Source organism: Periplaneta americana, unplaced genomic scaffold, assembly GCF_040183065.1.
Source record: "Periplaneta americana isolate PAMFEO1 unplaced genomic scaffold, P.americana_PAMFEO1_priV1 scaffold_26, whole genome shotgun sequence".
Lineage (NCBI taxonomy): Eukaryota > Metazoa > Arthropoda > Insecta > Blattodea > Blattidae > Periplaneta > Periplaneta americana.
The window spans coordinates 827,875-842,383 of record NW_027185507.1 but is presented as its reverse complement, the minus strand read 5'-3'; the positions used below and the strand labels follow the sequence as shown (position 1 = coordinate 842,383).

At 35.2% G+C, this 14,509-nt stretch overlaps 1 protein-coding gene across 3 annotated transcripts in view; it reads right to left on the bottom strand.

The window, feature by feature from the left end:
* Nucleotides 1–14,509, bottom strand: part of LOC138693957 (uncharacterized) — a 130,706-nt gene that overhangs the window by 65,881 nt on the left and 50,316 nt on the right. For all 3 annotated transcript variants that reach the window (XM_069817687.1, XM_069817688.1, XM_069817685.1), the window contains one exon: nucleotides 44–186. In XM_069817687.1, coding sequence (XP_069673788.1) covers nucleotides 44–186 — 143 coding nt within the window. The remainder of the gene's footprint in view (nucleotides 1–43; nucleotides 187–14,509) is intronic.

Sequence of the window (14,509 nt, the reverse complement as noted above, 5' to 3'; positions counted from 1 at the left end):
TATCTGAAAAATGGCTTTAGACATACAATTTATAACTACTTACGCATAAAACGACTACAAAGCCCATAAAATATATATCTCAAACATGAACAGCAGCAACTCTTCGTTGTTTCCTCCTCCTCCTCATCTTCTGCTGATGTGGGAGCTGCGGGATAACACACAAGGCCTCGAATGGTCCTGGGTAGCCTGCAAGCAAAATTAACTGCATTCACAGGCTTTCATTGAATGGCATATTAATAGGGTGAGGAGTCATATGCAACTGCATATTTTACTGTCCATTTGCAAGTGATGTAAAATCATTTTAAACAGCTGTAATGCAGAATGTTCAAAATCAATTCTACATATTTTTGCATATTTCTGGTGTTCCTGTACATAAGAGACTGCTGAGCATGCAATGTAGCACATTTTCAGGTATGAAGCCCCAAATTAAGATATTTTGTAAAACAATAATATTCTGAAATGTTTGTCAGCATATAATATTTTTCTCTTAAATTGTACCCAATGGCGGTAAATTCCTTGCATATGCAGTGTGGGTGTGGAAAAACCAAAACCACCACACTATGCTTTTGTTACAAGAAGCATTCCCAAACACCTCTACAAGTTGTAGGCCATTACAATCTCATAATAAAGAGGAATTTTCTCCCCAGCTCTTTTTGGGACGTACCAGAGATCTCTTCCAATGGGATTGATAGTGAAGCATAGCTTTTGGGATTCTAGGGGATCTCATACATTGCAAATGGCTCATCCATTTGTTCTCATATTTCTATATGAAATGGAGTATTGATTCCAGACCAAGAGGACTTAAATATAATAGAGGGGTTCAATCGCCGCTAACTCTTTTAACGACACTACGAACGCTACCATCGTTTCTTACCAACATTCCGGCACTGAATTCAGATGCCAAGAAATGGACAATGAACATGCGTGCTTTTGGTTTAAGTTGTCAGTCCTGTTAAGGTAGGAAGGTGAAAGAAAGAACAGAAGGAGAAGGAAGACATCTTGATTTGTCTTGTATCTGTTGTGTACTGTGAAAGATGCCATCGTATGTGAAGTGTGAATATTTGAATTATAGAAATAAGAAGGACAGCCACTCAAATAAGTGTTTCTTCAAAATATCGCGAGATAGTGAATGGTGAGTTTTCATTTACAATAATAGTAATTTTATCACTTAAACAAATGTGATGTACTGTAGATTTTTCTAGTCACGTGCATCATTATAAATTATATAAGATACCGGATACTATTCGTGTGTGTGTGTGTGTGTGTGTGTATATGTATATATATATATATATACACACACACACATCTATATATAATAATAAATTTAGCTTCCCTTATGGAAAGGTTGCCAGATTTGATAAAGCGTATTACATACAATTTGGAAACACACCTAAAAGGTAAAATGATATACATTTGAAACGGTTAGGAAATCGAATATGCAAAATGTCAGAAAAATTTACACCTAAGTAGCGTTTGTGATCATTTACAGTTAAGAAAGGGGGGGAAATATCATCAGATAGGTTAGAATGATTTGAATGCCATATACCACGAGAAAAATAATAGTACGGATTGATTGGCATTGATATCTAAACCAATTAACAGCCATCGGTTAAGATAACTTGAAATTTCCATTATCACTCCCATACAAATGATTTCTCAATATCTGAACCGATCCTTTGAGGGCACTAATGGCTATTTCCTTCACAATGCTGTGTGTTAGGCCCAAGTTTTTACATTTGTTGGCAAAGAAGGAGGGTATGGTACCTCGTGCTCCCACCATCAGACCTATCACATCAATGTGGGACAGGCTATATTTATCTTTATAGAATGGGATTGTTGGTTCATAGATCCGTTTCTTTTCACTGTCCACCTCATGCAGTTGATCTGCATGTGTCTCAAATCTGATGGTGGGATCAAGAATATTTGCCGAGTTGTTCTTAATGGCAATGATATCAATTCGCCAAACACTTCCTTGTGTGGCTAGTCCCTGCACCTCTTGATGGACTGTAAACCCTACTTCCTTCAGTGCCTCGGCCAGCATAGAACAGACAGCATGGTGACGGATGTTGCGAAGGGCCTCACTATAGGGGCAGAAGCCAAGGATATGGGGAAGAGTTTCAATCTCGCTGAGACAGCGCCTACAGCGGGTACCATTCCGACTTCTACCCAGTACAGCTCGGACCGGAGCGACATAGCCTATCATTTTAAGGGCGTCTATCCATTCCGAGAGCGTTAGACCTTTGTGATTTCTTATCCAGCTGTTTGCTGGGGGGAACTCTTTGTTAAGAATCACTCCTTTACCCTTTTGTTACAATGTACACAAATTTTCAAATTCTTTGTCTCTTAAAGCGTCTCTAACTTTTCGAGAGTCCACAAAATTTTCACGATTATTTAAAAAAGAATTAGCAGGAGTTAATTTAAGGCTCTTTAAACATGTTTTACTCTCCTCAATAAGGTCCCTAGTGGAAGTAATGTAAGGATCATTAGTTTTGTGTAATACCCTTAAGCCGTTAATGTGTTGTAGCATGGATTTCCAGCATACCATAAAAGACCAAGACCTTTATATTTACGATGTGTATATATCATAGAATCGGGTGTGTCAGCTGGTAGTTGCAAAATTTCTTTCAGAGTGCTTTTAATAATTTTATCAGCGTTATCTAAAAAAGTATTGGGTATTGTTTTCAAGGGTATTGTCTGAAATGTGTAGATTAATGATGCGCAAATTGAGGAATTTAATATACAAAACTTTTGATCAGGATGTAATAAAGGAGACGAAATTAGCAAATCTAATCTAGTTTTCAGGTCGTTTAAAACGGTTTGGGAATCGAATATACAAACATCAGAAAAACCTAAGTAGCGTACATGCTCATTTGCAGTTAAGCATGTGATAGTAGTGTCATCAGAAATGTTTAGTTGATTTGGATGCAATTTACCGCGAGAAATATTAATAGCTACAGATTTATTTACATTTATATCTAAACCGTTTGAGAATAAGGTGCTTAGGAAAATATTTGGGGCTAAGCGGGATGAAGTTACAGGAGAATGGAGAAAGTTACACAACACAGAACTGCACGCATTGTATTCTTCACCTGACATAATTAGGAACATTAAATCCAGACGTTTGAGATGGGCAGGGCATGTAGCACGTGTGGGCGAATCCAGAAATGCATATAGAGTGTTAGTTGGGAGATCAGAGGGAAAAAGACCTTTAGGGAGGCCGAGACGTAGATGGGAGGATAATATTAAAATGGATTTGAGGGAGGTGGGGTATGATGATAGAGACTGGATTAATCTTGCACAGGATAGGGACCGCTGGCGGGCTTATGTGAGGGCGGCAATGAACCTTCGGGTTCCTTAAAAGCCATTTGTAAGTAAGTTATATCTAAACCAATAGCTTTGAAACGATCAATAGCATCCTTGCGAGTTCTAAAGCAGAGTTTTTGTTTTTAGCTATGATAACAGTATCATCTACAAAACCAAGTACAGTAATAGGTTTTAAACCTGAAACAAGATTGAAACCTTATTTGGCAGCGATCGAGTCTTCTGACATTTCATTAAGGATGTGATCAGTACACAGATTGTATAATGCGGGTGAAAGGGGCAATCCTTGCATAACTCCTTTTCGCAAACCAATGGGATTAGTTTTTTTATGATTGTTTTCTATTCTAGTGGAATTATTTAGTTGAAGTTTCAAAATTAACGTTTTCAACAAGCTTGGAATAAGCAAGCTATCTAATGTGTTTGATAGGTGCAAGTTCCCGATATTATCGAATGCCTTACTAACGTCAAGGAAAACGAGAGTTGCATCACATTTTTTAGATTTTGCGGACATTGAAGTGGACCTGAGAAGGGATGTATTAACTATTGTTCCTGGAGAATGTGTAAATCCCCTCTGATGAGGATTGAATTTTATGTATTCCCGAAGATATTTATCGAGGATGCATTCAATTACCCTACGTAACACGAAACAAATAGTAATTGGTCTCCAGTTTTTAAAGTCATTTTCGTCACCAGAGTTATAAAGGAGAACACTTCTTGCGGTCTGGAAGCATGGAGGTACGTGCCCAATATGGAGCATTCTTGTAGCTATGGAGGAGATGATTTCTGCAGCAGTATCATCCTTCAGAACTCTCATCAGGACGTGGTCTGGGCCAGGAGCGGTGTCCACCGCGATTCGAGATATTGAAAGCGCAACTTCTGACTTGGTGATAGATTTCTGGAATGTTTCATCTAATTCGGGTATTTCTGCTTCGGTGTAATGGGATGGATATTCTGATCGAATATTGTTATTTGGTTGAGAAAAATTTGAACTGTAAAGTTGTTGCATCTCGCTGACATCTAATTTGCACGTTGGTTTATTTTGACTCAGTACTGTTCTTATTGCTTTCCGCCATTGATTGAAGTAATCAAATTGTGTTTTCTCATAAAGAAATCTGTTTTTTCTTTTCTGTCGGTCTCGTTTTGTGGCTCTTTCTGGGTTAGTGGATCTGCTGTAAGTCCTCTGGTTATTTAAATTTTTCTTTAGTTTTCTTGCTTCGTAATATTTCCTGGTTGGATGTTTGGGTCCAGGTAGATAATCAATTGCTTCGGATAAGAAAATCAGGAATTGCTGTGTCACATCATCAAACACATTGTCGGATAACTGTGCGCTAAATTTATCCTTCCAAGTAGAAAGATTTTGTTTGTAGAAAGATAAAGGACTTGTATTAGCAGTAGAGTGGTTTTCAGAATTATTAGTTAAATTATTGGAATTGTTCTTCCACACGGTAGTTGAACATCGGGGTTGTTTACGAATGAGACATTCTCGATGAATATCTGGGTGGGATTTACTAATATGTATGTTGAATTTAAGGAACATTTTTCACAATAATCACACTGAATTTGATTAGAACTCTGTGTTGTGTTACAAGTATCTAAAGAAATATTATTTATGTCGGTTGACTCTTCTCCTGTTGCAGCCTCCATGTAGTAAGAAATATAAAAGATTTGCTTATACTTGACCAAGTAAGGGTCTATAAATTAATAATAATATATGGTATTTGTAAAGTCTCATATATCGCAATAGTCTCACCTACAGTATATTCCAAAACTTATATCAGACACAGCACAGAACTATAAAACTTTCATATCACGATATGCAAAACCAATAAAACCTGGACGTTGTTGATAAAACGTCTATAGCAACACACAACATTGCAGGAAACAAGGCGAAAAAGTCACTATTTTCCAAAAGTCATTCAATAAATCATTATGCGAATACCACTTTGTTTAAAAAAGAATAATTACTATGTATATCTTACATAAAATAAGTCGAAACACCTTAAATGACACTAATAAGTTCACATAAATAACGTCAAACTGTTCTGTTTCTCCGATCTCATTCCATGGCCATTCCATAATACATATATGTATTATATTTAATTTCTGTATTATGTATTCATCTAAATTAACAATACCACGTGGTGGATATTTTTCAAGAGAAGGATCTATTGCAGTTATTCTTTGTACTGAAACTCCGGTACCCTACTGCACACGACACTGATGTTTGATTTATCTGGTTTGCTACAATTTTAGAAGTTATTTTCAGTGATTTAAGTAACTTTATTCCGTCATGTGTGATGAGGCAAAGTACAGAATGATAATCACAGGAACGCTTGTTCGTATCTCTTTATAAAATCACTCAGATAAAGCAGAAAATCGAAGGGATCAGATGCACTGAGACATGGTAGTTTATACTTAAACCGTTTTACTACAAATTTTCAACATATAAAAAGGCTAACCAAAAAAGTATTACAAATGGAGGAATAATTTATATTTTATCTTTAAGGTCACTGGAGCAATTTCTTTTCATTTTCTAGCATATCCCAGTGATTTTACAAGGTACCACGAAATAGTGTTCCTGTGCTCATCATTTATATTTATATTATGTTATATTATATTGTATTATAGATACATTATATTATTTATATTTATCCTATTATTTTTATTTCCCTTTTTTATTTCAGATACAAGGGATGGCTAGAAGCAATGGGCAGAGAAGACCTAAAGGTGAATCTGCCCAAGAAATTGCATAACAGCTTTCGATGTGTGTGGACCATTTTGAAGATAAGTACTTCACAAGTACCCTCTGCACACATTTGAATAGAGAAGCCATACCTTGCAAAGTTCAGGCTATCTCCATCGGTCAAGGTAACCATATACTTCTTAGGTATCATCAGCTTACTTCTAAAACCAAGTCCAAATTTATTATTTTTTAAAATGCGTCTCCTGATAACACCTCGTTAGTATGAAAATGCTTCTACTTTTTGTATACAACAAATGCATAACAATTGTTAGCTGGGTATAAAAATAAAAAGTTCTTATGTGCAATTTTCTGAAATGCAGTTACAAGATTTTTTAAAATAAGCCGATGATATTCAATTTTAATGCTTCAGAACTACACACATACAGTATATTCTGTCAAAATTGAAGATTATGTAATTGTTATTTATAGGAAAAGATAAGTAGCCTGTATTGGGCTTAGTAGACCCCATAACTGCACCCTCTATTCGTGGTGTTATAGGCCTGCTTACTCTTACTGTTAGTTTATAATTATATATTTTCTGTTGTTTCGTTTTATACAGATTCTGCGGGACCTAACACCAAAGAGGAGAAAGATTCGCATCTCTGAGTACAATTGCATCGTTCGAGAGGAAGAATTCTCAAGACTACGCAGAAAGAACCGAAGATACACACTGCCCTAGCATGTATAAAGAGTAAGGTTCCTGGGCTATTATATCAACCAGTAAGAAATTGTATCTCTTCAGATGCACAGTGTGTACAGAGGAATTGGTGGTCACTAGAAATGAAAACAAAGGCTCTTAACATTTATTTACAGAGCCCAAGTTCCTATAGGATGATTAGGAAGTTATTAAATTTCCCTTCAAAGCCTCCATTGCTTAGAGTATTGCAAAAGTAATAATAATAATAATAATAATAATAATAATAATAATAATAATAATAATAATAATAATTTATTTATTTATTTAATCTGGCAGAGCTAAGGCCAGTAGGCCTTCTCTTCCGCCCAGCCAGACTCTAATTCTAATTGAATACAATTGCTTACATAGTTATTACATTAATATCTAGACCATAAAACAACATGAAAGTAAATAATTAAAGTTGGATAAGTAATGTTAGTGTGACAATAATAAACATTGGTAAGAAATAGTTATAATAATAATAATAATAATAATAATAATAATAATAATAATAATAATAATAATAATAATAATAGTAATAGTAATAATAATAATAATAATAATAATAATAATAATAATAATAATGAGATAATTTAGATATTTAATTGTGATATATATATATATATATATATATATATATATATATATATAACCATTAAACATTGAGAAACCTGAAACAGCTATTATTGTTAAAAGATTTGTTAGAAAAATATTTTGTTAGTGTATTCTTAAATTGGTTTAATGTCTGACAGTCCCTGACATTACTCGGTAGGGAATTCCAAAGCCGAGGAACAGCCACAGTGAAAGAAGATGAATATGAGGATGTTCGGTGGAAGGGAATGGATAATATTGAGGAGTGTTGTGATCGTGTGTCTAGGTTATGATGGGTGGATAAATTTTGAAAACGAGGCACAAGATAGACAGGAGTGGAGAAATGCAATATGTGAAAGAGAAGGGAAAGACAGTGGATTTTCCTACGATCTTCTAGACGGAGCCAGGACAACATTTCGAGGGATGGTGTTATGTGATCAGCCCGGCGAATATTGCAGACGAAACGGACGCACATATTATGAACATGTTGTAGTCTCTGCGCCGAAGTAACGCTTAGGTCAATAAACAGAATATCACAGTAATCGAAGTGGGGCATCACGAGTGTTTGCATTAATATTTTTTTTCATGGAAAAGGGTAGAAAATTCTTCAATCGCCTAAACGAGTGTATTAATGAGAATACTTTTTTGCAGGTTTCTGAAACTTGAATGTTCCAATTTAAACTTTTATCCACATAAACACCTGGATTCTTTACTGATTCACTGAACGGAATTTCGGTGCCGTATATTTTAATCGGGGACAAATTTGGTATGGTAATAGTGCTTAACAAACGTGAATGGTCCACATTGATTGACTATGATTTTTCTGGATTTAGTTTAAGTCGGAATTTCCGTGTCCATGTCCAGATTGAGTCCAGATCGTCATTAATTTTAGTTACCACTGATGATGGTTTTAGTGATAAACTATTTGACATACTAAGGAATGCCTGTAGTAAGATAACTGAGACTGACAAACTGTGTTGCCTTATGTGGGATGAAATGTCTTTAAAAGCAAACTTGTGCTACAATAGTAATGAAGACATCGTAGATGGCTTTGAGAGGTATTCTGGCAATTATTCATCAGATAGAATTACCAACCAAGGTCTTGTGTTTATGGTTAGAGATATTTGAAGTAATTACAAACAAGTTCTGGGCTATTTCTTAGCACATTCAAGCACCCCTAGCAATACATGAGTTGAACTCATTGTCAAAGCAATAGAGAAGCTGAGAAGCATTGGTTTAAAAGTAGTAGCTACTGTTTGTGATCAGGGCTCTAACAATCAAAAGGCGTATCATTTATTGGAAGTTACTACAGATCTGCCCTCCTTTACAGTCAATGACAGGAAAATTGTAGCATTTTTTGACAGTCCACACTTGATTAAAAGTACACGAAACATGTTCAAAAAGTATTCTGCTAAGTTTTACGATAATTACACTGCAAAATGGGAGCACATTGTGCAGTTATATAACTCAGATAAAGATAATGAGTTTCGTGCGACTAAACTAACTGAGAAAGATGTTTATGTGTCTGGTTTGAGAGTTACGAGGGTGCACACAACAGCAAGAGTTTGCTGCAGCCATTCTCACGATGTCATCTTTTGGGATGCTTGAAGGAGGAGTACACACTGGAAAATTCGTAGGTTATGTGGATAAAGCTTTTGATTCATTAAATGGCAGAGTGATGACGGACATTATGAAGCCATTATGTGGTGCAGTGAAGGAAGGTACCAGCCGCCATGGAGTCTGGGAGGAAATGGCGAGTTTTTTTCAGTCTGTCCAATTTATAAATACTAAAGGAAAGACAATACATGCACCATCCACATATGGTTGGGTACAACATTTTTATGCTGCAAAATTGTTGTGGGAGGTTGCTAAGAAAGAGGGCATGCACTCACTTTTGATGGGGAGGATAAACCAAAATTGTTTGGAAAATACATTTTGTATAATCAGAAGGAAAGGTGGTAATAGAGACAACCCTTCGTGTAACGACTTTTGTTATGCTTTCCAAGCAGTTGCTGCCCAGAATATGCTAATATGTAGTGACAAGGGAAATTGTGAAATTGACTATGATGTTGTCCTAGCATCTATAGGGTCAACAGGCACTAGTTGTGAGATGGTGGTTAACCCACCAAACTCTGAGGTGAATCAGTTCATTGCACGCAGTTGTAATTTCTCTGATCTGAGTAATGATCTTGTTAACAGGAATGCTATGTTTTATGTTCTGGTTATCTTGCCATAAAGCTCTGTTCTGCAAAACAGTGCTGTAATTACTGTTGCACAGCTGTTCTTGACTCTGAAAAAGTCCTCCCAGCTGGTATAACATTTCCTATTTTTAAGGAATATGAAAAAGTTACGAATGGTCTCCAATATCCTTCAGCGAATTTACTTAAATGTGTTGAAGATATGACACATAAGTTTGATAATAACTTCAAAAACCTGATTTCTATGTCTGATGTAGTACAGAGATTTACTAGCCTCATTCAGGATGAAGTTTGTTTTGATTTCCTTGCACCTAATTGTAATTCTGATTGTAAAAGATATTTGGTTTCGTTGTTCACAAGAGTGCTGATTCATGCAAGATTACGGTGAATGAATGAAAATCTGTCAAGTGATGATTACAGAAAGGAAGGAAAGAAAATGAAAAAAGTCCTGCATCAATAAAATGGAGTTTTATGTAATATAATTTCAGATTATATTACATTTATGCTATTTAATGTTAGCAATTTATTGGTGCAAGATGAATTTTGTTTTTTTGTTTTTTTTTTTTTGACATTATCAGAAGACATATTTTCATTCAGTTTTCTGAGTCTTGCATTGATTTAACATTATAGTGAGAAAAAAAATAATTTTTGCATTCGAAGTTACAGTGTGAAAGAAAATCAAAATTAACACTATCATGAATAAAGCTTATTAAATTGCTTTATTATATCATTGTCTGACAGCAGATTTTCTAAGCTGTTATGAAACATTTTGGTCATCAGTGTTACACATTCTAATAAATGCGTTGAGGGCAACTGAGGATCTTCATTTACTTTTTCATATTCTTTGAACATGAATGTTATGCCCTCTTGTAAGTATTTTTCATTTCTGAAAGAGCTGCACGACAATAAACACACTGTTTAGCATCACATGCCTTCTTACCAATATAACCAGCAATATATTATAATGCATTTGCATTCACGATCTCATTATCAACATCGGAGAAATTAAAAGATTCCCTCACCAGCTATTAACCTCTTTCACAATTTCATTTGTTACTAGAACATAACATTCTTTTGAGCAGCAATGCCCGATTACTGTACTGAATATCATTGCAGGAAGAGTTATCTGGCTTGTTCTACCATCCTTATTTCTAATTATGCAAAAGTAAATCTCTAAATAATCTTGATTAATACTCCAAATTTAGAGCGAGTGCATATCAGTGTAAATTTTTAACAACTTCCCATAGTAATTTTGCTCCATTTAAGTCATAAATTCAACGAGATGTGGATGGCACATGCACAGTTTGTCACTATTTATAAAATTGACACTACTAAAAATTCAACATTTCATTCCAGGTGAATACACGCATAGACTTTTCTTCCACAGCCGCACATACTGTCTTCCTATTCTCGAAAACTGTACTTCCATTCAGTGAATCAAATGTCTTGTCCATGTTGCCTACAAATTCTGCTCTATGTGTTGCATCTCCTGCATGTACTGCCAGTCTTGGCTAGCAGGAAATGTCTGCAGCTACTGCATGGCTTAATGTCCGTGTTTCCATTTTCCTATATCGGTCTTGAACTATTGCATTATACTTTTTCGACATATTTCGTATACATTTTAAGAGATGGTTTGTGTAAAAAAATTAAACAATTCTTATCTGACCATTTGCTGAATAGAATGGTTGATCTGGCTTTACCCCAAGCAAGATGTAAGCTTTTTGATTATTAAGCCTATGCTCATATACAGTTGCTACTACCTTAAGGCCAATGTTCTGTAATGCCTGAACTGCATTGAAAATAAGATCTACTAGCTATGTATCAGGAGTACCGGAATTTGTTAAAAACTAATTCTGTACCTGCTTGTAATTATGACAAAGACCAGTTGCCGTAAACACACACAAGCACCTGATTTGCAGTTTTACCTGATAATGAGTGTTTTCCAAACCTATCAACAGTATCCTCATTATTATTGCTACAAGTTAAACTGATATTTAGTGGCATTTCATTGCACATGTGACAGCGCGGCTCACCTGGCAGTCATTTTGTCACAAGCATATTTTAGCTCATATAATATTTTCTCACAAAATCAGCATCATTTGTATATTTAGCAAACTTATGTAGAAGTATGGCTTTAGAAGGAAATTTCAATGACTTTCTGAAAATTCTGTTGCACTTGGACTTTGTAAGTAAATATTAAGGGTTTTACATTTCAATTCTGATGAGCAGTGACATCCCTGAGCAAATTGTGAACAAGAGCTGTACAATTTCTTTATTGGTTCATGTAATTGCTTAGGCACAACTTGCCTCATTGTGCACAGGGCTTGTTCTGTCTTCAGTTCTTCTCGTACCTTGTTTTCCCTTTCCATACTCTAGCGGTACAGTTGGATGCGAAGACTTCGAATTTTCCTCCTTTTTGGTGTTACTGTCTTTCCGGAAGAGAACGGGAGTGAATGTTGTTCAACTATTTCTGTCTGCATTCTAAGTGGAGAAACTTCTGGGGCAATGTCAAGCTTCTTCATCTAGGTGTTCCTCTCAGCACTGATGGTGTATCAGAATAAAAATTTCATTACGAAGATTTGAAGAGCTGTGTGCCTTTTGGACTTTACATGTGCTTGTGAAACTGGATGCAGAAAGTGATCCTGGTAATACGCTATTGTGTAATACACATTGTGGCCAGGGTTGTATATAAAACACAGGAGCTATCTTCTCGACACACTAAACAAAGCTTGTGAAAGGTACTGCATATATCATATTTAACATTTCATATAATTTAAACACAATGACAGTTACACTAGCCTTCTATGTTATCACAAGGCAAAACACACACACATTGTAACCGCTTATTTGCAACATCAATATTTATTTGTATAAGACTTTAAGAATACAGCATTGCAGACTTCGATTTCTACTGAGGATGATAACACAATAACTCTAATAATATATCTAGAAATTGAAGAAAATTAAATAAACTGCCTTTACATTTTTTATGAAATAATCTCCGATTTCCAATAGACAAGTATACATATGATTTTTTTATACAACACTTCCCTGTGATGTTGTTAATTGTAATTATTATTGCACTAATAGGATCATGAAATCTTTCTGTATTGCAATAAGACTGTAGAAGTTAATTGTAACAAAATATAATATTGTATGTTTATGAAAAAAATATTGTTACCTAAATAAATTTAATGCATTCTAACCACGACAGATTTGGTAGGTCATGTCTAATTCATTTCATATTTCACAATCCTTTTCCTTCCTTCACTTCCTGGCATATCACGATCTGAAAATGCTGTTGGTGTTGGCTCGAGATCTTCATTCCAACGACAAAAAATCAAAATATTAATAGGGATGGTTATATTTCAAACATTGATATAAATATTAATATAACAGAGAGGTGCAGAGTATTTGTAAGTAATAAATTGTAAATAATAATAGGCTATAGAGGGCAGGTGAAGAGAAGTCTTTTGAAATTCCCGCAATTTTTTGCTTGCTTGTGGCGCTCCTCTGGTAGTTGAGAGAAGCTTCTTGACAGATTACACTTAATCCGGCTTATGAACTCCTCTCATATATCAAGCCCTCTTGTTTGGCGACTGCTCTGTTGCAGGTTTCATTCCACCAAGGTGGTTTGGGAGGCGTTTTATTTCTAGCAGATTGTTTAGAGAGAGGACATTTCCGGCATTCTTCCATTAACAAGTTATGTATGTCGTCAAAATCCTTTATTGTATCCTGAAAACTCTGTAATTTAGATATTATCTCATCCACCCTGTTACTATTAATATGTCTGGGTTGTGCTGGATTAGGTTGATTGAGGAAAATGGCTTGGTTTAAGTATAAATCTATATCAAGCGGATAGTGACCACTATTCATAGTATCCAAAATTTTATTAATATTAATATGCTGTAGTAAGTCTTCGGATGACCAAATTAAGTCTGGTTGAGAATCATCCTGACCCCATCTTCCTTTTCTAGTTAAAATATGTTCAGATGCAAGTTGCCAATCATGTAATATAGCAAATTCTATGAGAGGATGATGGATTTGCTGCCATCGTCTATGCATATGAAAGTTGGCTATATTAAAATCGCCACATATTAGTATTGAAAGAGTAGAAACGTTTGTTAAAATATGATTCCATTGGTGTAATGATATATTCTCCCTGGGTTTTCAGTATACACCCATGATACTTATATTGTTGACTGTGATAGAGATGATTTGTATTTTATTATTAATATTAAACGTTTCATATTTCTTAGTAAGGTGAACAGACTTGTGGATATACATTGCGACACCACCTCCAATATGTTCCTGGTTGGCGGAGATTAAATGGTAGGATTTAATGTTCTGTTGTCGATAATTTTGAAATATAAAATGCCTAGGTCTTATGCGAAAAAGAATAAAATCAATGAAGATGATGCACAGAGTGCTGTGGGAGAGTGGAAAGAAAAGAAAGATTCACTGAGAAACATTGCAAAAAAGTACAATTTAGATAAATCATTATTAAGTAGGCGTATTTCTGGACAGATGTTGCAGAAACGTGGAAGAAAGACAGCAATAAGTTTAGAGGCTGAAGGAAAGCTGGCTTCGCATTTAAGGGATATGGCTCAGTGGGGATTTGCTTTAACCACTAAGGAAATAAAAAATGTAGTAGCCGACTATGTTTCCCAAAATAACATCAGTACACCCTTTAATAGCAACACAGGAAGGCCAGGAAAGGATTGGATGACAAATTTCTTACGAAGACATAACCTAAGCATTAGAAATTTGGAGAAATTATAGATGAACAGAAGAACAACCACTGCCGATCCATTTATCATATATTAATTTTATGATAGATTAGAAGAAGTCACTGCTTCATTAGGCATTGGGGTTAAGCCATCTCATATTTATAATTTGGATGAGACTTACATTTGCAGTAATCCTGTAAGATTGAAATGTGTTGCTGGTAAAGGTCAGAAGGCACATCAGAATGTACAA